Source organism: Lontra canadensis, unplaced genomic scaffold (genome assembly GCF_010015895.1).
Source record: "Lontra canadensis isolate GAN:19392208 unplaced genomic scaffold, GSC_riverotter_1.0 scaffold3, whole genome shotgun sequence".
Taxonomy (NCBI): domain Eukaryota; kingdom Metazoa; phylum Chordata; class Mammalia; order Carnivora; family Mustelidae; genus Lontra; species Lontra canadensis.
In genome coordinates this window covers 29310956-29338354 of record NW_022630997.1, presented here as the reverse complement: position 1 = coordinate 29338354, position 27399 = coordinate 29310956, and the positions used below count along the sequence as shown (strand labels likewise).

The window sequence follows — 27399 nt, the reverse complement described above, 5'->3', positions numbered from 1 at the left end:
TAAACCATATGCCTCTTCCCCAATTTTACAACATGAAATGAAAACAGAAAACCTCTCTTAAGCATTTTTTATTTCTCTGTTATTTGGTTTCTACTTTGGTACACATGAGCTGCGGCTATATTTCACACAGAAGCTGACATATCTCATTATGACACGCCCCATAAAACAGAGCACATATAAATCACCTGGCATGGTTTTGCTTCACCTGGCTGTTATTGCTGAAATCTTTATTTCTAAGAGCACAAAAGGGAACATTCCTTGAATCTACAGATGAATATGACAGGGTAAGCAGCAACCAGATCTGCTGGGATGGGGGAGAGGGACCAAAGACACGGGCTCCCGCGTGGCCGTCTTCAGAGACATGAACAGCACAGACGGAGAAGCCAAACAAAAATTTCAGAAAGACCAGGGCCAGTGGGGAAACACACCCTAACGACAGCCCATCTATCAGACCCCTCTGGTTGCTCAGTCCTAATAGATTCTGACATAAACACGATAACCCAGGTGGTGTAATACCGAAGCCGGCACACCTACTCTTTGGCCTGAATCACTTACATGAGTATTGTTTTATCCTGGAGCTCTAGACGGCCCCTCCCCGGGCAGGAGCATCATCCATCCCTCCCCATGCCAGCCCCTATGTCCCCAGCCAGTCCCACAGCAAGACCCAGCCGGGCCCTGCCAACTCTAAAATGTCTTGCCCTCAAAAGCCTGGAGATTAAAGGCAGTATCCAGAAACTTCTTCAGAGAAACCAGGTGAGTGTTCCTGTTTCCTGTGGCTGGTGCGGCCGCTGGGTCACGGCCAACGTACCTAGGGGAGAAGAGACAAGTTAAGCGAAGGTCTGGGCCCGGCCCAGCCACTACCCCAGGAATGCATCGGGTCTAATCCCGATCACCACCCTGCCGTAGAGATGAAGAGCTGGAGACTCCAAGGGGCCGAGTGACTGGCCTAAGATCAAAGGAGGTTCTCTCATTCAGCTTTGGTTGCAGAACAAAAACAAAGGTTTACTCTCCATAAGGCAGAACTGACGGGGGTCCCTGATCTGGCATCAACAATCACAGGACCAGAAATGACTATGGGACCCATCCCCTCAATTTCCAATGTGGTCCAGAGAAGAGCAGTGGCCAACAGGTCAGGTAGAGCCAGGATAGGGCCTCATGCCCCCAGAATCCCTTGGGCCCAGAGGAGGCAAGGGGCATGTGGCAAGCACACCCACAGCCAGCCTCGTACCATATGGGGCGCGCCCTGCTCAGGATGGTCATGAAGCGCGGGTTGATGTAGTCATAGTAGCCCATGTTCTTGTGCTCCTCCTGGCACCACACCAGCTCTGCGCCTGGGTACTTCTCTGCCTCTCGCTTGATCAAGTCAAAGGGGAATGGAGAGATCTGGGGCAGGCAGGGAGACAGCAGAGTACCCAGAGGAGGGCAGCAGCCTCAGCACCCCTGGTGAGGCTGAGCCCTGCCCCTCACGGGCATGCCTCCCAAAGCTGGGGAGCTGCTGATCTGACCCCGTCCATTACCCTGACTGGGCAAGGGGTTAGGCTGCACCTGTTCCAGGCGGGTGATGGCCACTTGCTCCTCTAGGCCCTGGCTGCTGCGCTCTCTCACCAGGTCATAGTACACCTTTCCAGTGCAGAAGATGAGCCGCCGAACCCGCTCCGGGGCCCGCGCCGCAGCCCCGTCCTCAGGAATCACCCGCAGGAAGCTGGTCCCTGGAGGTCCGACAGGGCACAGACAGCCTGAGAACCAGGCCTCCATTCCTGCCGCCCCACAAGGCTCTCCCTGGTCCCTGAGACTAACCCCAGGTTTGGATCTGTGGCTGCCATGGGCACCTCTGAGCCAAACTATGGAGCAGGGGACTGATGACACCCTGAGATGGGCTGGAGTCAAGGGCATAGCCCTGGGAACATGAACATGTAAGGTTGCAGGCTGGGGTGCGGGTGGGCACGTATGCTAGGGAGGGCCCCTGAAGGGGACAGAGAATGTGGCATCAAGTCCACATCTGATGGCATCGATGTCTGTCCCAAACCCGCCCCCCATCCAGTCTCGCCTCCCTCCCGCATGCACTCCAGCCACTGCACCACCACGCTAGAAGGTGAGCAGCTGTCTGGGAGGCGGCTGCACATTTGTCCCTCCCTCCCTCAGCCCTGCAGCCAAGCCCCCACCACCCTGAACATTTTTCCTTCCTGCGCGCACCCACATGCCAGGCACCAAGCCAAGCGTGCAGCAGCGAACTCTGAGTCAAGTCACTCTGGTGTCCCCCAATCTCAGGTGAGGACACTGAGGCACAGAGGGAAAGCAGCTGCCCGTCCCCAGAAGAGGAAAGTGAGCACCGGGTGCTCAGGCGGGACGGTCCGAGAAGCCAATGCCAGAGGTCTGAACTGCTGGCTCAGTCACCCGCCCACACCCGAGGGGATGCCCAAACATATACAGGTGAAAAGCACCTGCCCACCATGCCAAGTCCCTTTCTGGCCAGCACCTGCCATCTCCCTCTACTACCTGGGACTATTCTCCAAGATGGCTCTGCTCTGGCGAGCCTCAGGGCCCCACCTCAGCCCCTCCCTCAGCCTCCCCTGCATCACATCTCAATTCTAACCCCTGATCCTTCAGATGCTTTACCTGACCCTCAACTTTCAGGTAAAGGGGTCTGAAAGCTCCTGGAGGGACACTGGGTCCCCAGGGCCAGCAATGTCTATTTGGCTCAGGAGTAAAAAAAAAAAAAAAAGCAAAACTGACTCCATGAATGATACGCAGTGCCCTGCCATCTTAGCTAGGCCCACACCAGGCTTCCCCCTCAGCTCCCCCAGCACAGCCAGGGGGCCTGGCTGCTTGGCCCAGGTGAGCCTGCCCAGACCATGTCAGGTGGCTACCACATGAACCTCCCAACCTGACCACTGCTGGGGACTGAGCCAGGAGCCACTAAGAGGCACAAGCAGAGGCGAGGACGAGAGTCCCAGGAACACAGAACCGTGGGCCACTAGGAGCCCCCTTGGCCGCCTCCCCAGTAGACTTGGGCGCTTACCAGATACCATTTGGTCGAAGCTGGACTTGGCGTCTGGGTGCCGCAGCAGAGATTTTGGTGTGAAGATGATCAGCTGGAAGCGAAACATGTGCCCAGCTGCCGGCGGCCCCACCTGGCCAGAGCTCCCGCCCCTGGGGCCCGGCGCAATCATGGCCGTGAGCAAGGCGGGCAGCTCACCGGCTTACGGAAGGGTAGCAGGACCTGGCGGCGCAGCACGTGGAAGTAGTTGGCTGGCGTGGAGCAGTTGACCACAATCCAGTTGCAGTCGTAGAGCTGGCTCACTTCAAAGTCCTCCGTGAACACCTGGGGAGCCAGGGTATGGCTGGGAGCTGGCCCACCTGCGGCACCCGTGCCCTGGCCCGGGGAGGGAGCACAGCACTTACAGGGTAGGCATCAGAGTCATCGTTGCTCATCTGCAGGAACCTCTCAGGCCTTGCTGAGGAGTGCTCTGGGCCCTGAAAGCAAGTGCCGATGGCATGGACTGGCCTAAGTGTGGGGACCCAGGGCACAGGGGAAAATCTGGGTGGCTTCCTAGAGGAGATGCCCTCTCTCTCTGGAGCCCAAACCACAGTAAAGAACCAGGAACATGGGAGTAGAGTGGAGAGGACATCTTTAGAGGATGGTCTGGTCAGAGCCACCACATGTGAACATGTGTGAGACAGGAAGAACATGTAAAAAGGCCAAGGTGAGATGCTTCTTCCAGAATATTCTAAAATGGGCAGTTGCCATTTAGTGAGTACCCGCTGTGTGTCAGGCACAGTTTTATGGGCTCCATACACGTTATTCACTAATTCCGAAAGCAGCCCCATGGTGTAGACATGTTTCCTCACTTTACAGATGAAGTTGAGTGGCAAAGAGATTAAGAACAACCCCATGGTCACTAAGCCACAAGGGGCAGATTCGAACCCATGGCTGACTCCTACTCCTGCCCTCACCCACGTGGGTGGCTCTGCTCCATGACGGCAGCAAGACAACACCACACTGACCTCCAGGGTGGCTCCCCAAGGGACAAGGGTGATCTGTCCCACAGCCCACAGACTCCAGTCAGGCCGTGCCAGCCTCCCCACCCAGCCTGGCTCCAGCTCCACCCTGGATCTTTCCAGGTACGAGCCCGGGGCAGGTTGATCCCCTTCTTTCCTCATGTGTGCAACGGGAAACAGGACTGACCGCCCAGCCCAGGTGTGAGACTTCCACAGGATGACGCTGGGTGTGTAGGACGCTCAGCACCATGAATCCTGGCTGCGACGGTACCGTCAGTCCCTGACTGGATGACCAGGCCACGCACAACAGGCCCTCAGGGACACGCACGGCAGCCCAGCCATCCAGGGTGGGGAAGGCCTTGCCCCGGTCACAGAGCCAGGTTAGAGACCACACACACTCTGCTCCTTGCACGTCCCCTACCTAGTTGGGCTGCACCCCGCCCCAAGTTGTCTCAAGGGCTCTGCTCCTGCCCTCCATCCCCCACTGGCGTGCACACCCTCCGTCTTCCCTCTGTGCCGCCACTCAGGAGTAGACCACCGGACGGCACTACTACACAGCATTACGTTCAGGTCCCAGCTTCTACTTCTCTGTCTCAGTTTCCCTCACGTGGAAAGCGGGAACAAGAGCTACTGCATTTGTTGTTGGGACTAGAAGAGTTCGTACAAAGGGTGTGAAAGAGCACGTGGACCAGAGCAAACCCTCAGACATGTCGGCTAATGAGAGCAGCAGCACAGACATGCGGGCCACCCTGGGCAAACCCGTGTGTTCCTGGGGCCTGGAGGGAAAACACCCCCTAAGCAAGGAGCCAAGGGCCCACCCACCCTCTCCCAGACACGCCAGAGCCTTCTGGGACCCCGGCCACCACGTGGCCCTCACCATGCCCTCCATGCCGTGGGGCAGCAGCAGCACGATGCCGTTGTGCCGCACCCACTTGGCCTGGCCGGTGCTGATGAACTGGTCGATGATGCACTGGGCTGTGTTGTGGAAGTCACCAAACTGAGCCTCCCAGAGGACCAGGGCATTGGGGCTGGCCATGGCATAGCCCAACTCAAAGCCTAAACAGAAGACACAGAAACAGAGCCCGCCACACACTGTCACCAAGTGGAAGTGACTCCAGTCAAAATCAGCACTTGCTCATAACTCTCCCTGCCCCCACCCATTCTTCCCAGCAGGCCAGAAAGAGCCAGGGGACTCCTTGGGGCCCAAAGGCCACACTCTCCCTTCCTGGCAGCTCATAATGTGCCCAGAGATGCCACCCTCAGCCCTAATCTTACATATGGCCAGCTTCAGCCTTATCTAGACAAGAAGCCAAGTCCAAAGATATCCTAGGGAAGCATCAGGAGTCATCTGCGAAGAGGAACCCCCCCAAAATATGTGCAGTACAGCAAAGGGGAAGGAACAGGATGGAGGCTGCCCTCTGCAGGGTTCCTGCTTCTCAGAGGAGGCAGTAAAGGAGGAAGCAGGCTAGTTAAAGGTCAAGCCAGGGAGGAAAGAGTACAGGGGACACAGTCCTGGGAGCCCAGAGCCTCAGGAGGGGCTCTTAAGATAGGGCAGCTGGGTGGTCAAGGTCAAAATAATAAAGACAGGACAGCCTGGGCTCCAAGACCCTCTCTGGTCCCCAGGTATCACAGGGTCCACCTGACCTGCAGGCTGAGTTCTGACCCACCCAGGACTCCATATTCTGAGAGGGAGCTGTTGCACACAGTGTAGGGGGCCTGGTCAGGCCAAAGATGGTTCATGGGGACACATGTCCTCCGGTCAACTTCCTGGTCATGGAGAACGTGGTGCCGGTGACTGGAGAGAGACAGATGGGGAAGGGATGGAGGGCGGGTATTACCACCTGTTCACCCAGAGCAGGTGGGACAGGTAGCAGGAGGCAGGCAAGCCTCTGTCACTGTGCCAGGAAACCTGACAGAATTCCAGAGGATGGCGACACCAAGAAGGCTCTGGGAAGCCAGAGCAATCTGGTCTCTCCTCCAGGTAGCCTCCCTTCCCAATGGAAGGGGTCAGAGAGGCGGCCAAGCAGCCCTCTGACGGCCTGACCCAAGAGCGGGGCCTGGAGATACTGATGGGGTTATCTGTGACTACCCCAGCCAGATAAGGGCTCCCCAGACATGGTCCAGGAAAAAGAGGGAAGAGCCAGCTCTGCTCCAGAGCTCTTGGGCTGATTCCGGGAGACCCCACGCACAGAGAGCTCTCAGCAATCCCGTGGGGTCAGTGAGGATAAGGCTAATGCCCCTGGGGCCCCAAGGCCCAGAGACCACTCTCCCACCCTCACCTGAATGTGCCCCGCTCCACATCCTGCCCACTAAGCCGCACGTGGATTCCCTCCTTGAGCAGGGAGCCGAAGGCCATGTACTCCGCCAGCGCCCAGTCCACCGTCCGTGTCTTGGTCATGTCCGCACGGCCCCGGAGGATTCGAGAAAGGCCTGCAGGAATGAGCAGCCACGCTGAGGGATGCAGGGGCTCAGCCACCCCAGCTGGGACAGCCGTAGCACCAGGGCCCTAATCTGGTATGTATGTACTCAGTATACACCCCTCACACAGAGCAGGGCCCTGGCAGGCCACAGGAGACCCTCCTCCGGCACCCCCACTCCATGAACAGGCCTGAACTTCTGGCCACCAACCTGCCTCCCTTCGGGAAGAAAGAAGAGGCATCAGTAAGTGAGTGTCTGCCACATGCAGACACCATGTGCATTGAGCCAGGAACATTCCTCACTGGCCACCTGCCACAGAGTGCTGCTGACTGTCCCGTCTCCAGATGAGGACACTGGGGCTCAGAAGAGGAAACTGATTTACACACAACCACACCACTATAAAGTTATCTGGGTTTGAGCCCAGGCACCTGCCCTAGAGGGGTTCCTGTACAAGCCCGAGGTGACGGGCACACAGAGTAGGCACCCCAAGACACCTGGGCCACCATGCACATTGTGCAGGAATCCCACAGGCTGGTCAGAGCATATGCAGGCATCCCACATCACCACAGGGGCCTCCAGGCCACCCAGCCAAGAGGCTGGGCCAGCAACCGCCTGCTAGCCTGCACTAGGTTCACTCAGGAGCAGCAGGCTCGCCCTCTCTCATCCATCTAAACCACCAGCAGGCCCAGCACTCCTGCCCCTTCCGAGCATTCCAGAACCAACCAGCCCCTCCACGGAAGCCCTTGCTTCCCTGCTCTCCTTCTGTCTGACCCACGGACCACCCCAGCAAAGGCACTGTGAAAATCCACGGGGCCCGATATAAGCCTCCGTCACTATCACCCGGCAGGGGGCATGGCTTCCACATCTGCCCACCCTGACAGGAACTACTCTCACGGGCACCTCACAAGAGTGCCAGAGGCTCCAAGAGCTCAGCTGACCGGCCAAGCACCAGGCGGGGACGCAAACCCAGCTCCCCTGACCCCTGAGCACCATCTCCTGCAAGGGCCGTGCCGGTGCCTGCCCACAGCCTCACCAGTGTGGATCTTAAAGTCCTCCACGGGCACAGAGCTAGCCACCTCGCCGATGTGGGTGAGGACATCCTCAGGAATGCCTGTGGCTGGGCACGTCATGCTCTTGGGTTCCCCGTCCACGTTGAAGAAGCCTGCGAGGGCAGAGACTCTGTGTGCTTTTGGGTCGCGGTCAGGCCTCTGATCCCCTGGTCAGGACTCAGGGGCCCTCCTCTTCCTTAACCCCACCTGCACTCAAACCCTGACCCACCCTCGGGACCCGAGACAGCTGACAGCCACAGCTCCATCTCCAACACCTACCCAACAGCTTCTCCTGAGTGCCTGTGGGGGCTGCTCCCTGGGCCCAGGGTCACAACCATCTAGCTCCAGCACACGAAGGCCCTCTGAGCACCCCTTCCCCAGGCTCCCTCCACTTTGGTGTGCACCTGCCTTGGCTCAGCCCTCCCTTTCCAGAGGATAGCTGGTTGGATATGCTCCCAGGCCAAAGGCATCTCTCCTGTACCCTGCCCACCCCCGCCTGCAGCAATCAGCCCCACCCCACTCCCAAAGCCTCCGGAGTCTCAGAGATGGAGCACGCAGCCTCTGGGCTGGGCCCTGACTGCCCTCACCCAGGACCACCGCAGTCCTGGTCCCACGCCCAGGTGAGTCACTCTCAGCCACACACCACTCCCTCACTGGGCCAGGGGGAACTCACCAGGCCAGGGGGAGTCCAGCCAGTGCTTTATATGCAGGATCTTTTTATCCTTGGACCTGCCATATGCCTCTTCACAGATCCGGTCATATTTGGCGATTTCCTCCTGAAATCAGGATGAGTGCAAGGATTGAGGCAGTGACAGCCTGGATAGGCAGAGGCTGGATCAACCTGGACTTGTAAGCCCTGGTCCCCTTCGCTGCATTCTAGAACTGTCTTTCTGCTGGCCTGCAGGGACCCTGTGGCCAGGGGCTAAAGTCTCAGAGTTAAGGGGGATCCCTCCTGTTCAGCAAGGGACTTGGAGAAAGCTCAGAAAAGACTCACAGCGCTTGCTCTCAGAGCTCCCTTAAAGCAGGAGGACCAATGCATCCATAGATAACTGTGGGGACAAACCCAGCTCAGGGCTGCCTCCTGCAGGAAGCCTTCCTGGATTCCTGACTAAAGCAGAGCTTCCCTCACATGGCAAGCATTCACTGGCCCACCAGGCTGTAAATGTCGTTGGCTCTCTGTCCCCCTTGACAACGACAAGCTGCAAGAACAAAGACCATATCGGCTATTTCTTGAAATCACTGCCAATGTCAGCAACTACTCCAGGATTCCAGCTCTGCCAGAGGCTTATCTCAGGCGTCCATGCAGCCCGCCTGCCCACCTCGAACTCCTGCAGGGTGACTGTGCCCTCAGCAATGAGCTTGTCTGCGTACTTCTTCAGCACAGGCACCTGTCTGTGGATCTGCTTGTACATGAGCGGCTGTGTGAACATGGGCTCGTCCATCTCATTGTGGCCGCGCCGACGGTAACAGACCTGCAAGGACAGCATGAGGAGGGGCTCAGGCCACGCAGGCCTAGTCACTGCACAAGGGGGAGGGGGGCACGGCTGGAGACGGCTGGCAGGACACACCCTTCCAGGCCCTCAAAAGTCCCCAACTATCATGTACCACTGAAAGCCCCACCTCCAATTCAAGCCTTTGCACAGACTCTCTCGGTGGCAGTAAACCTTCCAGCCAGGAAGCACTCCAAGCCCTCGTGCCCACGACACCGCAGATGCAGCAGCCCAGTCGGTCACGCACACCCCTACCTTGGTGCCAGCCCCAAACCCACCAAGTCCACCACAACGTCTTTGTTGAACGTGTTCCTCCACTCGGCTGCCACACTGCAGACGTATATCACAGCCTCTGGGTCATCGGCGTTCACATGGAAGATAGGCGCGTTGACCACACGGGCCACGTCGGTGGGGTACGGTGAAGAGCGGGCCATGCGGGGGTCTGTGGTGAAGCCGATCTGCAGGAGTGGACAGCGCCTCTGCAGAGCTACACAGGCACTGCCCGCCTGGGAGACCAGTGGGTCCAGGAATTCGGGGGGCTCTCTGCCTTGAGGTTTGTTAGGTGTGACCAGGAGGAACATGGCACAGGAAGGGTAAGAGTAAAGGGCCCCTCAATTGGGCACCGCAGCAAATCCTACAGCGATGGCAGCAACACCAAGGAAACCCTGCTTGTGCTTTTGTCCTACATTTCATACAGTGGAAGAGCGCAGGCCTGGCTCGCTGCCAGGCCCCACAGCGGCTATGCATGCAGTGCTAAGCTGGGCGCTCAATTCCCCAAAGCCTCAGTTTCCTTGTCTGCTAAAAGGGCTCATTAAATACCACTTCTCAGGGTTATTCTGTGAAAAGTAAGTGACTTAAGGCAAATAAGGCAATTAACTTTACAGGCTCAGAAGAGCTATTAGTGAGCACAGTAGCCAGAAGAGCAAAGGCCTGTGACAGCTGTGCTCTCAGACTCACTGGTTCCTAGAGAGTTAAAAGGAGCATCTAGTTTCCTGTCCTGCCTCTGTGCTAGTTACACCTGTATGCCTTTGTCCTTGTAACGCCTCCATGGTGTGTGCGTGTGTGTGTGTGTGCATTTACATGTACTGTATACATACAGACACACACCAATTTCACAGACCAGGCTGGGGAGAGCAGGGATCCTGCCTGAAGTCACGCACTAAGGAGTGGCAGAGTGGTGGGATTAAAGCCAGGATCATCTTGGGGCACCCGGGTGGCTCAGCCGGTTAAGTGTCCAACTTTTGGTCTTGGCTCAGGTCACGATCTCAGGGTCCTAAGATCAAGCCCCACATCAGGTTCCATGCTCAGCACAGTGTCTGCTTGTCCCTCTCCCTCTGCTCTGTACCCCCACTTGTTCTCATGCACTCTCTTGAATAAATAAAATCTTAAAAAAAAAAAAAAACTAGGATCATCTCATACTTCCTGCAGAAGTGCTACCTGGAATTCAGGAAAGGGGGACACTGAAGAGGACCGCCAGGCAGCCCAGGTCCTCACCTGGTTGTTGACAACTACATGCACAGTACCATTGGTGGTGTAAGAGGGCAGGTCACTCAGGTGGAAGGTCTCATACACCACACCTTGGCCAGCGAAGGCAGCGTCCCCATGAACCAGGATGGACATGACCTGCAGGGCAGGATGTGAGACAGGAGGAATCTGAGCCTGGGCAGCCCAGCTCTGTGTCCTACAGCGCAAAGATCCAAGCCCTATTTGTCAGAAGCCAGTACTCAGAGCCCAGTCCTCACAGCCCAGCCCTCGTAGCCCACCCCTAACAGTTCAGTTCCTCAGGGACCAGGCCTCAGATCCAGCCCCTCAGGGCACACCCCTTAGGAACCAGGTGGGTTCACCTTCTTGCCCTGGGCATCCCCTCGGTAGAACTGTTCTGCCTTCGTCTTTCCCTGCACCACAGGGTCCACGGCTTCCAGGTGGGAGGGGTTGGCCACGAGGGACAAAGTGATATTTCTGTTGGTGACCCGGTTGATCCTCTCATGGTACATGCCAAGGTGGTATTTGACGTCTCCGGAGCCCTGAAGGTGGAGGTAGGCGCTGATGACCCAGCCCTCTCACCACAGACAGGCAGACAAGTAGACATGCAAGCCCACCGCAGGGCTGGGACATTCCCTAAATTCTGCTCCCTGGGAAGGCTGTGCTATTCCTGACCCACACCCTCTTCCTGCCCTCACACTCCCACACACTACCCCTCCCTGAGAAAGGCAGGCACGTTCCCCTGGGCCTTGGCTCAAGAGACCAGACAAGCTCCCTCATCAGAGCCCCTCTGCATTACCAACTACCATCCCAGAGTTAACGACAGGGCAAGCAGAGAAATGAAGGTGCTGTTAAGAACAGAGGCATGGCCTCTGGGCAAATATTGGAGCTGCACCTTACCTGAGTCCTTACACCAAATAACAAATACTGTATACACGACAGGTGAACCCATAGTATAGCAGAGAAAACATCATACATCTTGTGATCTTGGAGTAAGGAAGGCCCTTCCAAACAACGTACAGAGCTCAGAAGGCATAAAAGATAAGGCAGCTAAAATTTAATAAACCTGCCGGGGGGGGGAAGCAAATCCATGCACAGGGTTAGGGGGGAAAGAATCAAGCTGAGAAAAATATTTATAAGACAACTGCAGGCAAAGAGCTAACACCCTCAATATACAAGATACTGTTACAAATCAGTAAGACGAAGCCCCAAATCCCATAGAAAAATGAGCAAAAGCCAGGAAGAGGAATTTACAGAAAAAGAAATATACGTGGCTTAAAAACATGTGAAAAGATACTCAACTTCGTAACAAAGAAATATGTTAAAATACAAGCATTTTTGCACCTATCATATTGACAAAGCCAGAAAGATCTGACAGAGTAAGTGAGGAAAAGGGCCTGGGACCCTCAAGCACGCTGGGGGTGGGCTCACTGATATCTTGAAGTTCTCTGGGGGGAAGTCACTCTGGCCACTGCCCTCTCAGACACCATCCAACAATGTACTCACACATGTGCGCAAAGAAACTCATTCAGCAGCCTAACCGCCATCAACTGGCGAGGTGAACCCCCGCGGCGTGCTCACAGCTCGGGGGTACCCCGTGTGCTGCATGAGGCAGCGACAGCTCATTAAGGGAAAACAGCAAGGTGCCCAGTGCTGTCACAGGCTGCTCCCCCGGCCTTTTGCAAACAGGACTGCACCGGACAGCTGTGTGTGTGTGTGTACCTGTGTGGAACACTGGTGGAAGTACACACCTTAACACAAACACACACCGGCCACAGAGGAGCCTTCAAAGAGCAGGAGAGGGGCGGGGTCTCATGAGGGAAACATTCTCATCGAGTCTACTTTTTTTTTTTAATAGTGTTCATATTTCTTTTCTGAATTAAAAAAAATTAGTAAATACTTCTGTAAAAAATATCCTTTGACCAAACTTTTCAGTTTACACACGTCACCTCTGTGATTCCTCACCACCATCCTGGGGGCAGGGGTTTTCATCCCCATTTTACAGAAGAACAAACCAAGTCCAGGGGAGATGAAGGTGACTTCAGAGCGAGTGTGATCTCTGAGAAGCCAAATGAAGGGCATCTTGGGGAGATTCTGGGTTGGAAGCCAGCAGATCCGGATTTAGTCCCTGCTCTGCCTAATGTATGGGATGACCTTGGAGCGGACAGTTGATATGGTTCATTTTAACAAACCAAAGCCCCTGTACTGGGTGCTGGAGGTTCAGGGACAAGGTCCCTGCCTCATCCTGTCACCAGCCTGGAGAGAGGAAAACAGATACACACACACGTGCACAGGCTGGAGAATGCCAGAAGAGAGACAGTAAAGAGAGGAAGGCCATCTGCGTTCAGGCCTAGCGTGAGTGATCGCATCAGGGTGGGAGGTGTGCTTAACATATGTACAGACCAGGAACCGGGGTGTGAGCAGAGAAATGTTCCCTCTGCTCCTCAGCGGGCACAGGAAGCTGTCCTGGGCAAATATGAGTGAAGAGACCCTTCTGGGCTGGTAGACAGGACCTTTCAAACAGAGTCAGGCCACACAGCCAAAATAAATGCCTTTGGGCCCTCCCCTGCACCTCTCTGGGCCTTAGCTTCCCTAGCTGAAAATAAAGACACTGGTCCGGACTACCTGAGGGCTCTCCCAGCTGTCAGAGATCACAATACTCACTCTAAAACACCTTAGGGACCTCACACAAACACACCCATTTTCTTCCCACTTTTCTACAGATCCATCCATCTCCAGGTCTGTTTGAGCCTAGATGCTTCTGGTCCAGCCCCTCCCTAGTCCACCTCCCACATAAATGGGACCAGGGCTCAGCACCTACCTCATCTGCCGCCTCCAGCTTGGGGTCAAACTGGCAGAAGATCTGCTCCAGGTCCTTGCGAATCACGTTGGCCAGCACATTCAGCCTGCCCCTGGAGCCACAGGTGGTAGGACTCTCATCTGGCACAGAGGCCACCTCCCCGGTAGGCCCTAGCATCCCCCACATGCCTGCCCACCTGGGCTATCAGAATTAGCATGAGGGGCAGGGGAACCCTCCTTGTACAGCCCAAGGGAGGCCCAGCCTCTCATCCATCTCAATCTACAAGGCCCATGAGTGATTCTAGCTGGCCAGCTCCCCCAGAAACCATTGTACCTCTCACTCCGACTGTGGAGGCCCTCATAAGCAGAAGCCACCCAGCCTCACAGCCACTCAGCCTCATGGCAGGATATACATGCCCCGACTCCTGCCACCCACCCCTACCTCCCTGCTGCACCCCATCTCCCTCCCCCCACCCACCCCCATCACCCAGAAGTGGAGCCTAACCCAGTACCTCAACCCCAACCTGCTAACGCATCACAGCTGCTCATACATGACTCCCAGCTCAGCCAGCAGTGTGTTGCCACAGGACGGGAAGAGGGGATTTGACTGATTCTAAGGTCAGAAGTTACCGGGGGACCTGTCCAGAGGAGCTGAAGTCTAAGGGTAGGGGCAGGAAAGCAGCCAGAAACTCTCTAGTCCGGCCTGGACTTCCCATCAGGAGACAGTTCATTCAGGGGTGGGCACCAGGCTGATCAGGGCACAGGGGAGGACTCAGAACTCACCCCCATACCCCACCAGCAGACACCAGCCCCAGACCCACACACCCTGACCCAGCCTCCAGCTCCACACGGTCCTGTGACGGAAGGGCAGCCCTCTTCCAGGCGAGCCTCTCCTATGTTCTGCGGGGGCAGAGCTAGGAGGCCAAAGGAACTAAATAAACAACCCTCAGCAATTCTGGGCAAAGTCCTCCAACCTTAAACCCTCCTCCCATCCCCAACTATGGAGGCCTGGCCTGGAACAGCCCCTCGGCTCCCAGAGCCCTCCACAGGCCGGGAGCCTGCCCAGCACCACCACACAGTCCCAGAGCTGCCTCTGACTGACCAGTTCCATCCTCCCTGAGAAAGCCACAGGAGCCATGTGTGTGGGATCTCAGACTACTGGGCCAGCTCTGCCTGACCCTCTGACGAGACAGCATCCTCAGAGCAAGGAGCTGTGACAGACAAACCCCAGGCTCCTGGCAGGCCAGCCCACAGGTTGGGGACCCTCTCACATTGCACCTGGATGCCTAGACACCCCTCATGTTAGTGCAGTCTGGGATTGGCCCACCCACGAGCAGATGGAAATGGTCACAGGAAATGATGGGGCTCTGCTTCAGGGACTGCTCAGCATGTCCTCTTCCACCTCGTTCCCCAGGACCCCTGGCCACCCTGACTCGGGCCCCAGGCTGTCTGCTTCACTAGTCCACAGGCTCCAGCTCAGAGGCTAATGTCCAGCTGCCGGGCCAGCCTTCCAAGTCCATGTGAAGTCAGCTTGTAGCTGGGGGGAAAAGCCCTCAGCTCACCTCCACAGACCCCTTGTCCAGGGGATGCCAACCCAAGGCCACCTGCCCAGACCCGGCCCTCACTTTCCTGGGACACATCCCTCCACAGGAACCTCGGAAGGCATGATACACCACTTTTCTGAAATTTTGACCCTCCTGAGGACAGTGGCAACATGGGGAGAGAGAAACGGAGTCTGAGCAAACACGGTGAGTCCCTGCCTCCATGTGCCCCTGGCCAAGTGCCTAACTCTTTGTGATAAGCAGGTTCTAGGGCCCAAGGACGAAGAACTTTTTAGGCCATCCCCTCTCTCCCCGCCAGGTTCCACCAAAACTCCCGCTCTGATTTTCATCCCCTCCCTTTCACCTCATTCTGCTGGACCTGGAGAACAGACAGGCTGGAGGAGCAGAAAGGGGGCCCACCTGTGTGGCATCCCCAGGATGACATTCTCGATCCCCATCTCACTGGATTTGTCAATGATGGTCTTGAGGGCAGGGATCATGACCTCACAGCCCTCTAGGCCAAATCGCTTCTCGGAGGACCACTTCCGGGCCAGGAAGTCTTCAAATCTGCTTGGGGAGAGGAGAAGGGAAAGGATGGAGAGGATGGGGCTCGCAGGGGCTATTCATGAGGGCCAGAGCTGGGTGCCTGGGACAGAGGAAGTGGCAAAGTCACCTCCTTCTGCATCATCAGGACCTGCCACCAACATCCGCCAATAAGGAGCATAGGTCAGAGCATTTGTCAAAGCAAAGACCTCTGCCTGCACCCAAACCCATCTCTCACCTTCTCTCCCCCACCTCCAGCTCCCAGACCACCATCGTGCACACACACACACTACACAGGGCTCCCTCTCCATGCCCCAAAGACCCCTGAACCACTCAACTCATATTCCAGCCTGCACTTCCACCAGGGATGCATTCTGCACCTGGCAGCTGAGCCCATGCTCTTCAGGGCCCTGCAGCCCAGTGTACCCAGCTTCAGATGGCCAGCGGGCAGAGCCAGGGGGCGCCCCGCTCGCAGGGAGGTGCTGTGACGCTCGCTCCATGGAGGGAAAGCTTCTTATCCAAACATTCCCACAGCCACTTTCTGCCCCTCTCCCCCTGGTGTCATATGCTCCTGGAGCCCATCCCTGCCCACCTACCCCCCGTGCTGCTCTTATGGGCTTCCCCGAGACCAGGGGACGAGGCCCACCCAGTCCTGACTTCCCCTGCCAGTGATCCAGTTTCTTAGCCAGGGCCTGGGACTTCTCAAAGAGCCTGGAGCAGCCCCTCCAAACACCACAGCCACCCAGGGCGGGGCTGTGGGTCTGACCTCATGGAGCGCACCAGCCGAGCCAGCAGGGTCCGCTTCTCCTCACTGGAGAACTGCATCACGCCAGGCGTCTCGAACTTCTGCCGGATCCACTGGCACTGCTCCACGTCATTGATGAACATGAACTCCAGGCCGATGTGCTGGCAGTAGGTGGTCTGAGGGAACAGGCAGGGACTCCACAAGGAGCCAGCAGGAGGGGCAACTGTTCTGAAAAGGCAGCACCCGCCCTCCCCCTAGTAGGCTCCAGAAAGAGCTCACCTCCAGGCGTCGAATGATCTCCCGCAGAGAGAGGGTATGTTCAGACCCCCCGATGAAGGTGGTCGTGGGCAGCTGGAACTCCTTATCTAGGTCAGCTTCCCGCAGGTCATAGAAGGCTGATGAGGCACACACACAGCCCAGGCAGCAGAGGGGAGGGGAGGGGGGTCAGGCTGAGTGGGGCCTAGCAGGACCCCCAAAACTTCCAACAGTGTCCCTGGTGCTCTCCCACTTAAAGCTCAAGGGCCCTATCCACAGGGTCCAGGGAGGGTGAAAGTCAGAGGCCAGCCTCTACCACAAGGGGGGGCTGGGATGAGTCTCTGAGGTTGCTGAACATGGTGTACCAGCTAGGGATGATGGGGAGACAGTACAGGGAGGTAGATGGGCAAAGGGCAGAAGAAAGCCTCTACGGCTGGCTGCTGAGCCCCAAGCTCCAGAGACAAGTCAGTTCGAGAGCCCCTCACTGGGCCACAGGTACCAGCTGGCTCTGGAGCTGCCAGAGCGACAGGAACTCTCACCCAATTTATCGATGGTTGTGATTAAATCTGAGGGCACAAAGGAGTCCAGATCCGCATCCAGAATGCCCAGGGGGTCCAGCTGGGCCACATGGTGCCCCCGGATCTGGGAGAAAGGGAAAAAGATTGGGGCCAGGCTGGGACACAGACGGACAGACCATCACCAAAAGCCACATTCTGGGCCCTGGCCCCTCATCTCCCACTTTAGAATCTCAACCTTCCACCTGTCTCCAGCACCCAGCCACTGCACAATTGCCCAGGCCTCAGGCCCTAAGGCGGCAGGAGCTCAACCTGTTTAAAAGCACAACAGGCAGCTTTCGAAAATGAGGATGCATATGCAAAAGAGTTAACTACAGTAGTACTGACAGTCACAAAATTCTAGAAATTCCCCAAATGTCCATCAGTAGAAGACTGGCATATGAATATGGCCAGACCACCATCCTGCACACACACAGACAAAGAAGTACGATAGAGCTGTTATGAGTAGTAAAAAAGGTCACTTTCGGCTGCAGTGAGGTCATCTCCACACAATACCGTTAAGCGAAAAAGCAAACTGCAGAAAAGGATATGTGGCAAACTCGCCATTATCTAAGAAAGAGGAGATTCGAGAAAATATATGCATTTGCACTTATCTGTATATATGCAAATAAATATATGCATTAGATAAATACATCATAAAACAAGAAAAACTATTACTTGTGGAAAAAGGCCAAAATAGGGTAGAATGCCAGGGCTAGAAGCTAGACTTTTAAGAATATATTTTGCTTCAAAGATTTGATTTGGGAATCTTGTGAATATTTTATACCACTATAATATAAAACAAAATTAAGTTTTAAAAATTAAAACAAAAACAAGTGAATTCACACATCCATTTGGTCACATAACTACACAATCGACTAACAGAATATCCCCGAAAGGCAAATAGAATTCCAGGAAAAAAATATTACAAATTCATTTCAATTACCAATCAGTAGTGGTTGTATTAAGAGTTATATCATAAAACTGTAGTGTACAGACTGTGAGAAAATCAAGTGAGTCATGGTATTGATGTTTTTGGGAACCTCTACTTTTGGCTTCTTTAAAAGACAGTGACATAAGATTAATGAAGAGAAGAAAAATCCCCAAGTCCTGTGTCTGAAGTACATGGAGGCATCAGAATAAACCCATAAATGTGTTATCTTTAAAAAAAAAAATGTACACAGTTCCTGGCTCTAACCACTAAAAGGGCCCAGAAGTCACGACCAAACCACAGCAGGGACACTCCCAGCATGCCCTGAAGAACTGGCTCGTCCAGGATGGGGCAGAAATGCACAAGACAAGCTCGGAGCGTCCTGTCACACCAGACAACAAAGGGTTACTCCAACTACTGGGGAAGGGAATTAAGGACACAACTGGACGACAGAAAGGATGGTGTCTGTAACAGATTAAACTTACCATATAGGTTTAAATTCATACATTCGTATCATACTAAAAGGAGAAAAACCTTCCTGGACCATCTTCGGAGGACACCTAACACTTTGGAAAATCAGCCAATAAAAAGAAAAATTAAGAACTGATCTTGCCTTTCCTGTACCCTTGCAGCTTAGGATACATGGGGTTAACAACAGAAGTTTCTCCTGATGGAAACATTTCAGGTAATAAACAAAGAAAGGTAGAAACGGAGTATGATCACCCTTTTTACCACTCCTAATGAATTAATGTGTCCAGGAAATAATTATCCAGAGCTGCCAACTGATGAAGTACCCATCACCACCAGGAAGCTGATTTTGAAACAAAAAAATCAAATCTATATTGGATAAAGCTTCTAGATGTAATTACCAATTTACAGAAATTACATGGGACAAAGGGAGAGATGAAGTGACACCATGGGGATGCAATCAACAAAATCCAGATTCAGAAAAACTCTACAGCACAAACAACCTGGTTTCTTACACACACACACACACACAAAATAAATAAGTGAATGAATGAATGACAAGGAACACACACATAAAATAAATGAATGAATGAATGACAAGAAAAACACGCACCCATACACACACAGAGAGAAAAACCAGAGAGGTATCTGAAGAGCACGAGAGACTTAAGAACCACATCAGCTTATCACAACCTATGGCTTTATTTGGATCCTGATTCATTCAAGCAGTAAAATCGAAAGACAACGTAAATACCAACTGGGTACCTGATGCCCTTAGGATTATTGTTAACATTGTTAGGGGTGATGGTGCTATCATGGCACATTTTGAAAGAGCGTTTACCTACAGAAATACATGCTGAAACATTCGGTGAATGAAATGGTATGTCTGGGATAGGCTTCAACATAATCATCGGCCAACAGGTGAGGGCCCGAGGTGATAACAGATGATTAGAGACTGACCCTGTAATGGGGGTGGGATTTGCTACACAATTCAGCACGGTCTGTGGCAGGTCAAACAAGAGCGAGGAGCCAAAGCCGCCCTGGTAGGAACTCCCTCACATCAGGCACAGCCTTTGGCAGACTTCTACCCCATAAAAACACAGTAACAGGCCAGAATTCAGACACTGTCCCGTTGGAAGGACTCTCCCGGGGCATCATCTTGGCTAAAGAACAAAGAGCCGCTGAACTGTGCTGAGAGGACAAGGCCCTGAGGCAGCACGAAGAATGTTACCTTGTATTTAACATGGAGTTTTCTGTTCTTTGGTCTTGGTTTTCAAAGGAAATGGTTAGATCATTTTCTGATTCATTCAGCCAAGAGGAACAATTATTACTTCTTTTACTTGCAGGTGGCCTGTAATCCACAGGTCCTTAGGCCAGCAGGGTGGCCCAGTCCTGCTCAGCGTCACTGGTACCCAGAAGTGCAGCTGCCCCCCCCACCAGTGCCTCACTCAGAGGCAAGGCACCATTTCCATTGGCTAAGGCCTCCCCCTCCCCTGGCTCCTGCGGAGGCTTGCTGCTGCTTCCCAGGGAGTCTCCGCCAAGGGCCCCCGGAATGCCCTTGCCCTTCCTTCTGCAGGTCCGTCTGACAAGTTGCTCTTAGGAAATACTTTCTGCCACTGATTCCCAGAGAGATCCCAAATGATTACACTTGTTAGGGAGGGAAAACCCAGAGCGGCCTCTCCAATTAGTCCTGTTCGGTCAAGACCAAGACTGTGGTACCTCATCAAGATGCTTTGTGAGAGCTGGGGCCCAGCCTGGGGAGCCTGCAGGGGAGAGCCAAAGTCCCCAGAACAGAGCAGCCAGTAGAGAAGGAGCTGTTTCCTGAAATATCCATGTACATGGAGGCATCATTATAAACCTGAAAGTAAACCCTAAGTAAGCACCTGCTGTGTATCAGTCCCAGTCCTCCTGGAATGCTCAGTCAAGAAAACAGACACGAACAGGGTCAATCTACTCAATTTGTAAATCTTTAGCGAGACTGATTACTAAGTACTCCTGTAGGTGCGCAGGGCATACAGGTGAGTGAGACAGCGCTCCACAAGAAACACCAGACCAAACACCAAGGCGTGGTTAGTGATATGGACAGTCACATGACAACGAGTCATGGGAAGAGCGAGAGCCACCCGACAGGACGCAGAGAAAGGCTCTCTGGAGGAGATGACTGGAGCTAAGTCAGCCCCCTTCCCATCAGCACCGGGCCACACGCCAGAAGCCAGGCCCGCGTCCCTGCCTGGGCCCTCCCTGCCACTCACCTGGTAGGCCCGGATCAGAGACTGCACAGCCAGATGGTCTTCTACGAGCTTGCTGGTCTCGGTCCGACTGGAGACTGTCGGCCTGCTCTCAGGGAACCGTGGCTGAGCCGGATCCCAGGCACCTTCCTCACTGGCTTTTCGGAAGAAGCTGTCCCAGGACTGGGCAGAAGTAGAAAGAAGAAAATGGTCAAGTCAGGGCCTGGGAGGAGTGGGAGGTGGCCCTGCCTGGGGGCTCCAAGGGGTGTTGGGTGTTCCTTCACCACTATAGCTCTTTGGACCTTCCCAGGACCCTGCTGAGACCTCTTGTAACAGCCCAGGATCCCCCAACCCCAAGCTCAGATCTCTTCAGCTTGGAAGGGTGCTGGGGGAAGGCTCTAACTTGTGACCCAGGGGTCTCAGGTGTGAAAGCGGCTGGGGAACATGCCCTCACACACTGTGGGTTGACAACCAGGCCCTCAACATCTTCAATGAATGTACCTTTTGAACCGGCAATTCTGTTTCAGTAATTTCTACAGATGTACTTATACAGGTGTGCCTGGATGTACGTGTGAGGATGTTCCCTATGGGACTGTTTATAAAAATGACAACATTAAAAAAAAAAAATCTAGAAACACCTGGCTGGCTCTGTCAGCAAAGAATGTGACTCTTGATCTTGGGTTGTAGGTTTGAGCCCCACGTTGGGTACAGAGACTACTTGAAAATAAAAATAAATCAAAAATAAAATTTTAAAAAGAATCTAAGTGGTGACGAGTAGGAAACAGGTTAAATAAATGATGGTACATTTCGATTCTGGGCAATTATGCGGCCTTAAAAAAAAAAGGTGCATTTATTACTATGGATGTAGAACATCACCAAGATATGTCACTGCAAAGTGAACCAAGCAGAAGGGGTCGTGACTGAGACCATTCGTGTGGAAGCCAAAACCAAACATGCACATGTTCAAGCAGCTCCGTGTTCCAGAAGAACACAGACGTGTCTTCTTCTCCACACCCTCATCTGAGAGAAGCCAGTGGCACAAGCCCTTTGGAAAGCAATTTGGCAATGCCCATAAAAACGGTATCATGGAGCCTCTGTGATCCAACAATTCCACTGCGGGAACTGATCCCACAGAGTGCGGCGCACACCCAAGATGACAAATGGACTAAGTGATGCCCTGTGGCACCGGCGGCGACAGCCAGGGACTGGAAATGAGTGAGCTGTCTGTCAGTGGGGACAGGTGTGGTACAGCCACGCCAGGGAACACCATACAACTGGAAAAAAGAACACTGAGCCCCTTGAGGCACTGACACGGAAAATTTCGGCCATGTATGCTGAGAAAAGAGCGCCTGGCCGTTGTGTAGAGGGGTGAACTGAGCTATGTTTGCAATACATTTACTTACAGAAACTCTGAAAGGACACAGAAGAAACTAAGAATAAACTGGGGGACAGACAGGCGGGCACTGAGCAGATCGGGGATGGATCGGGAGGGTGACTTTTTATTGTGTAAGCCCACACTTTCTGGTTTTGAGTCATGTTATTACCTTCCTCTGAGGGTGCTTGAAGACGAGGAAGAGCAGCATCACTTCTCACTCCTTGCTCTGTCATCTGATTTTTTGGTTTGGTTTTTTTTTTTTTTTTTTTTACAGTCAGCAGGTATTTATTTTATCAGCTCAGTACCTGTGTCAACACTTTTGGCCCTAACTACACAACAAAGAGCCTCCTGGGCACAGCACCGCATGACAAGGGGGCAGGGGTGGGTCTTGGACCACGTGTGGCTGAGCAGGACAGGATCGGGGCTTCCCAGGCCAGACTACCACTGAGTGGCTGGGTCAGCAACGGGACAGCAACAGACCCTGCTCACCCAACACGAGGACAAGGCTTTTATGAACGGGGATGCTGGAGGAGCTGACAGGCAAAGGAACCTGGCCAGATCACAGGGCAGGCAAGCTGCTTCTCCCCAGGACCCCCTCCACAGCCCGGCTCTAGAAGGTTCCCTCCTGCATGGCGGGTGGGTGGGGGTGCCGACCTTGTGGACGCTCTGGGGGTTTTCCAACCAGGCGAAGTACATCTCCTCCATGTAACTGGAGCTGCCTCCACGTTTGCCGCTCGGGAAGGTAGCCGGTGGCCCAGACGACCTGCTGCGCCAGCCGAACATCTGGACATCATGTGGGGCCAGGAGCCTGGAGGCCTGCACCCCAAGCCGGGAGGGCAGCAGTCTCAGCTGACTCATTCTGGCCAAGGGCAAGGAGGGAGAGGCATAAACCACAGGACCGGAACAAAGGCTCTGGCACCCACTACTGGCTCCTCTGGCTTTTGTTGGTTCTACGGGGCAGGTGGCCCCGGGCTCAGCACGGATGGGATAGAAGAGACTGGGACAGGCGGCCAGCCCTCCTTGGGTCACTGCCTAGTGGGAGCTCCCAGCTCAGTCAACTTCACCAACAGCTATTCAACATCCCTGAGCCCCAATCCTGCTGTGCCCCACCCACTCCAGCCCACACTCCGCCTCTGCTGTCCCCCTAAGCCTGATAGGGGCCCTGGCTCCGGGAGCATTCAGCCCAGGACCCGGAGCCCTGGCTCAGAGGGTCCCAGGGTATGTGTGGGCACTACACCCAAGAAAGAGTGGGCCATGCAGCTGGCCACCCTGGAACTCGAGCAAGGGAGTCCTGGGGGTGCTGGCGTGTGCCATGCCTGGCCAGGAAAGAGCCTGAAGATAGGGGTCTGGCCGCACTATCTCAGAAAGTCTATGGCACTGCCAAGTCTCTGGTCCCTGTCACCAGAAGTGAGCAGTGTCTTCCTCTGACTGCAAAACCAGCCCAGAAAGCCAATGATAGGCCTTAATGACCCCACTTCCTAGTGGGGAAAACAGAGGCTCAGAGAAGGGCAGGGGAAATACCGAGAGGCATATCAGAAGCCGGCCCCATGCCCAGCTCACCCCAGCACTCAGCCAGACCCACCCTCTCTGGCTTCTACCTTGACCAGAGTTTACACTCAGAACCAACAGCACTCAGGACAACCAACAGCTCAGGGGATCCATACAGGCTGGAGAGGATAGAGAACCTGTAGTTCATCTCATCCCTTTGCCAGGAAAAACTCCTGAATAACCAGTTTTAAACACTAGCTTCCTCCACCCCTCCCCCACCAGAGGACAGTTTTGAGGGCCTGAGAGCCTCCTCCAATCCTGGCAAGCCCTGGGGCTCCCTAGCCAGGCCATACGGGAGTTGACAGGGCCCACTAAGGCCACTTCCTCCTATGCAGGATTTGTAAAGTAGGACCTCTGTTCCCCTACCCCACCTCCACAACTGTGAGCAAAGCCCCCTCCTTTGCTCCAGCCCAGCATGGCCTGGACACAGAACAGCTTCCCTTGAATCCTCATTAACACCCTTCTGCCCAGAGAATCCTAGCCTTTGAGTAGGGCGCAGGACCAAAGCCACCCCACCAGAGGCCACGCAGGCAGGGGGTCCTGCTTCCCTTTACACAACTCAGTCCCAGAAAACATGCCTTCTGGGGCATAAGTGGCTCCCAGGTCCTACCTGGCCCTGAGCCAATACACCTAGACAAGGCTCCCCCACTCTACCCCTGCCCTTTAGCTCAACCAAGTCCCCAGAACTATCTGGCTCGCCTTCTACAAGCCCTTCCAGCCTGCTTCCTCCCCCTTTCCCTCCGAACTCACATGAAGCAAAGAGAAGGGGGTGGTCTTCTCAAGGGAGGGAGAGTAGGCTCCTCCGGGAAGCCAGCAGGAAATCTAAACAGAGTAAATTAAAAAGCAAAAGTATAGTCCAGTGAAGGGAGGCAAAGGGTGGGTTCAGCTGGAACCTAAGCCCACAGTACCCCCAAGCTTCTCACATGCTCAGCCCTGAAGCTTCGGGCTATAAGCCCAGCCCCACCAGCAGATGATTCCAAGCTCCACAGCAAGGGCCCCTAGAGGCTCGATCCCTGGAAGGCCTGGGCTCTGGGGTCAGAGTGCCAGGATCCCAATCCCTGCTCTATCTCTGACTGTCCCTAGACAAAAACAAGTATAGGGCTGACTGGGCCCAAATGACCATAGGCAATGAGGGAGAGACACAAGACATACTGGCCTAGGACATCAGAAGAATGGAAACAAGCCAGGAAGTTCTATCATCCCATTCTAAAGCAAAGGAAACTGGACACTAAGACCATTCATTGCAGGAATAAAAGAGCACACGGTCTGTGAGCACTGACTCTGGGGCAGGCACTGTGTTCACTTACCCCCTTAACAATCTCATGTGGTGGGCACTTAGAGTAGCCACACCTTGTAAAAAGGAAACTGAGGCACAGAGTGAGAAGGTGGTGAGTGATGGGGCTCTGTGTGGCTCCAGAGCCTGTGCCCTCCTCACTGCAGAGTCAAAATGTAAACCCAGATTTCCCTTAACCACATGCACTTTCCAACAGCCACAGCCAAAAGTGAACTCTCTACCCGCAACCGCACCCACCCCCACCCCCACAGGGGAACGGGATGGCTCGGGATGGCAGTGACCAAGCCTGGCTGTGTCCAGAGTGGCCCTAGTGCAGGAACACTGTGTTTTACAAACACTGAATGGTCTGGAGCGGCTATTGGACACTGCTATGGCCTTCACCCAGGCTGGTAGGAGGAAAGCCAGCTGGCCACCCCTGCCCCCATTCTGGCAGGGCTTGAGGACCCAAGAGCCCTGGAGGGGTGGAAACAGAATCAACCCCAGCCAGAGCCCAAGCCAGCCCTGCCACGTCTTGCCCATACAGGCAAAGGCAGTAGCAAAGAGTTTGAGTCAGGCATCCTGTGAACCACCTGCCCAGCCCAGTCCCTGGTGGACAAATAGGTAGGTTGCTCTGAGCAGCTCTTGGGCAAGTCTCCTTTCTATGGACAAGGTTAGTACTATCCCCAACCCCACCCCCACAACCACAGACATGCTATCCAGGAACCCTCCCCCACACAAGGCCCTGTCCCGGCTGCCCGGGTGAGGACTGCCCTCCCCTATGTCCACTGCAGAGATGAGTTAAGAGAGATCCAAAGAGAGAAAGAACCTCCCCAAGACCTTGAAGCCAGGCAGCAATGGAGGCGGATTCACACTGCTGCAGGTGTACTCCCACATTTTGAGATCTGGGTGGGCTTTTCTCAGGAATAAACCCAACTCTAGTTGGCTGAACCCAAAAGAAGGCAGACTCCGAGGTAAGGAGCAGGGCAGGGAGGGGTGTGCTTATTTCACTGGCAGAGACAGAGGGCCTGAGCTAAAGCCCAGAGGTTATAAAAAGTACAAAGGTAACCAGGACCTGTTCCAAGAGCCTAGGGCATGTGTAAGGAGTTGCAGGGGGAGACGCTGCAAGGGCGGGCTCGGGCCCCTGGGTGGAGGGGGAGGGGGTCAGAGTAGGACACTTAGAGTCTGGGTGATGCCACTGCACCCCGCTGCACCTTCCCCTCTCCCCCAACATCTCCCTGGGGATGAGAGAAGCACTTCCCAGGCTGGCCGCGACCTCTGGCCCATCCTGCCTCTCTCATGGCCTCAGTTTTCTCATCTGTAAGCAAAGACTGTAGTTAAAGCTGTCTATACGGGCCCGCCCCCAAGAGGTCCTGAGACTTGAAAAACTGCCTGTGTGTCCCACCAGGTACATGACGCGGGACCCTCTCCATCACTAGCTCCGCAGCTGTCCGCAGGCCGGCCCTTCGAGAGGGTGAGGAGAAGCAGCCCGCACCCCCCCTCCCCCAGGACCACAAAAGGCAGCCTGGTCATTCTGTGGTCTTCGGGCTGGAGAACCCACGCTGAAGCCTGAAACCCCACCGTTCACAAGGCTCTCCTTCACGCAAAACACTGCATTCACAGGGTCGAACTTGCGCGAACGGATGAGGGTCCTTGAAGACGCCGCGGCCAAACAAGGGCGGAGCCAAGGTCACGCTCACTCCCCCACCCCCGCCACCGCCCATGGGGCCCTGCTCAGGACCCCGGGTAGCGGCTCCCCAGGACCCGAGAGCAGAGGGACCGCCCCCGAGAAGGCAGGAATAGAGGAGGTCCATAGACCCGGAGTGGCGGGGCCGCCGCGCTCACCGGGCCGGCGGGTCCGCGCAGCAGCGCAGTCCTAGGAGCAGCAAGTCAGGGGCTGCGCGCAGTGGGTGGGCGGCTTGCCCAGCCAATTACCTGGGTCACATGACGCGAGCGCGCCTGCCCCTCGAGAGCGCGCGCCCGGGAGACTCCGCGCGTCGTGACGTCTCTGTGTACGCCCCGCCCCTTCACCCGCCGGCGCTGTCCGCGGTGCTGACAACCCAGGCACGCCCGAAGTCTCCCGGGCTCGGGAAGAGTGAAGATCCCAAAGACCACAGGGTGAGAAAACTCCGTATGACTGGGACACCAGCTGTGGCTCTGAGCCCCTGAATTCCAATGTCCTCAAACGAACACTAAGGAAAATGTACTAGAAAATAACCAGTCATTTGTGTGCATGGAAGGATAGTTTCCGTTTATTTCCTGTAAAACTGCCTGCTATTAAAAGTATCATTGACTTAGGGTTGTTTTGAAGAAAAGAGATAATGCATATAAAGTGGTTACCGTAAAGCCTGATACACCTTTTACCCTTCCATTGTGCCAGTGATGGAGACCTAGATTGCCTTCACCTCCCTGTTCCCACAAACAATGCTGCAATGAACATCTTCCTGCATATTCTCTTATGAACCTGTGTGAAATTTTCTCTGTAATATATAAGCAGAAGTTGAATCGCTTGGTCATGGTTATGTGTATACTTAACAACTCAGCAGCATCACAGTGTTGTTCAATTCTAGATTCTCAGTAGGAGTGCAAGAGGACTTTTAAGTCCTTACACCCCAGCCAACATTTGGCAGCGCCCAGCTTTACAACTTTTCCCAGAATAACAGATGCAACATCATATAGTTGTTTTCAGCTGCACTTCCCTGAA

General features: G+C 54.7%; 1 protein-coding gene across 4 annotated transcripts; it reads right to left on the bottom strand.

Moving 5' to 3' along the window:
• Positions 1-52: 52 nt before the first annotated feature.
• On the bottom strand, positions 53-26651 carry OGDHL (oxoglutarate dehydrogenase like). Of its 4 annotated transcripts, none has more exons than XM_032837743.1 (24): positions 26541-26630; positions 24176-24247; positions 22532-22736; positions 20527-20685; positions 16861-16963; positions 16346-16461; positions 16088-16242; positions 15199-15345; positions 13260-13350; positions 10801-10980; positions 10451-10579; positions 9235-9414; positions 8786-8938; positions 8140-8242; positions 7451-7579; positions 6279-6429; positions 5667-5794; positions 4877-5055; positions 3403-3474; positions 3197-3322; positions 3020-3092; positions 1546-1709; positions 1229-1383; positions 53-808 (listed from the first exon to the last, which is right to left on the bottom strand). In XM_032837743.1, the coding sequence occupies exons 3-24, from the start codon at positions 22733-22735 to the stop codon at positions 685-687; spliced, it is 3021 nt and encodes a 1006-aa protein (XP_032693634.1). In that variant the 5' UTR covers position 22736; positions 24176-24247; positions 26541-26630; the 3' UTR covers positions 53-684. The 4 variants fall into 4 exon arrangements, with proteins under 4 accessions (XP_032693634.1, XP_032693613.1, XP_032693642.1 ...); XM_032837722.1 differs by lacking the exon at positions 26541-26630 and adding an exon at positions 26277-26294; XM_032837751.1 differs by lacking the exons at positions 24176-24247; positions 26541-26630 and adding an exon at positions 26631-26651.
• Positions 26652-27399: the final 748 nt, after the last annotated feature.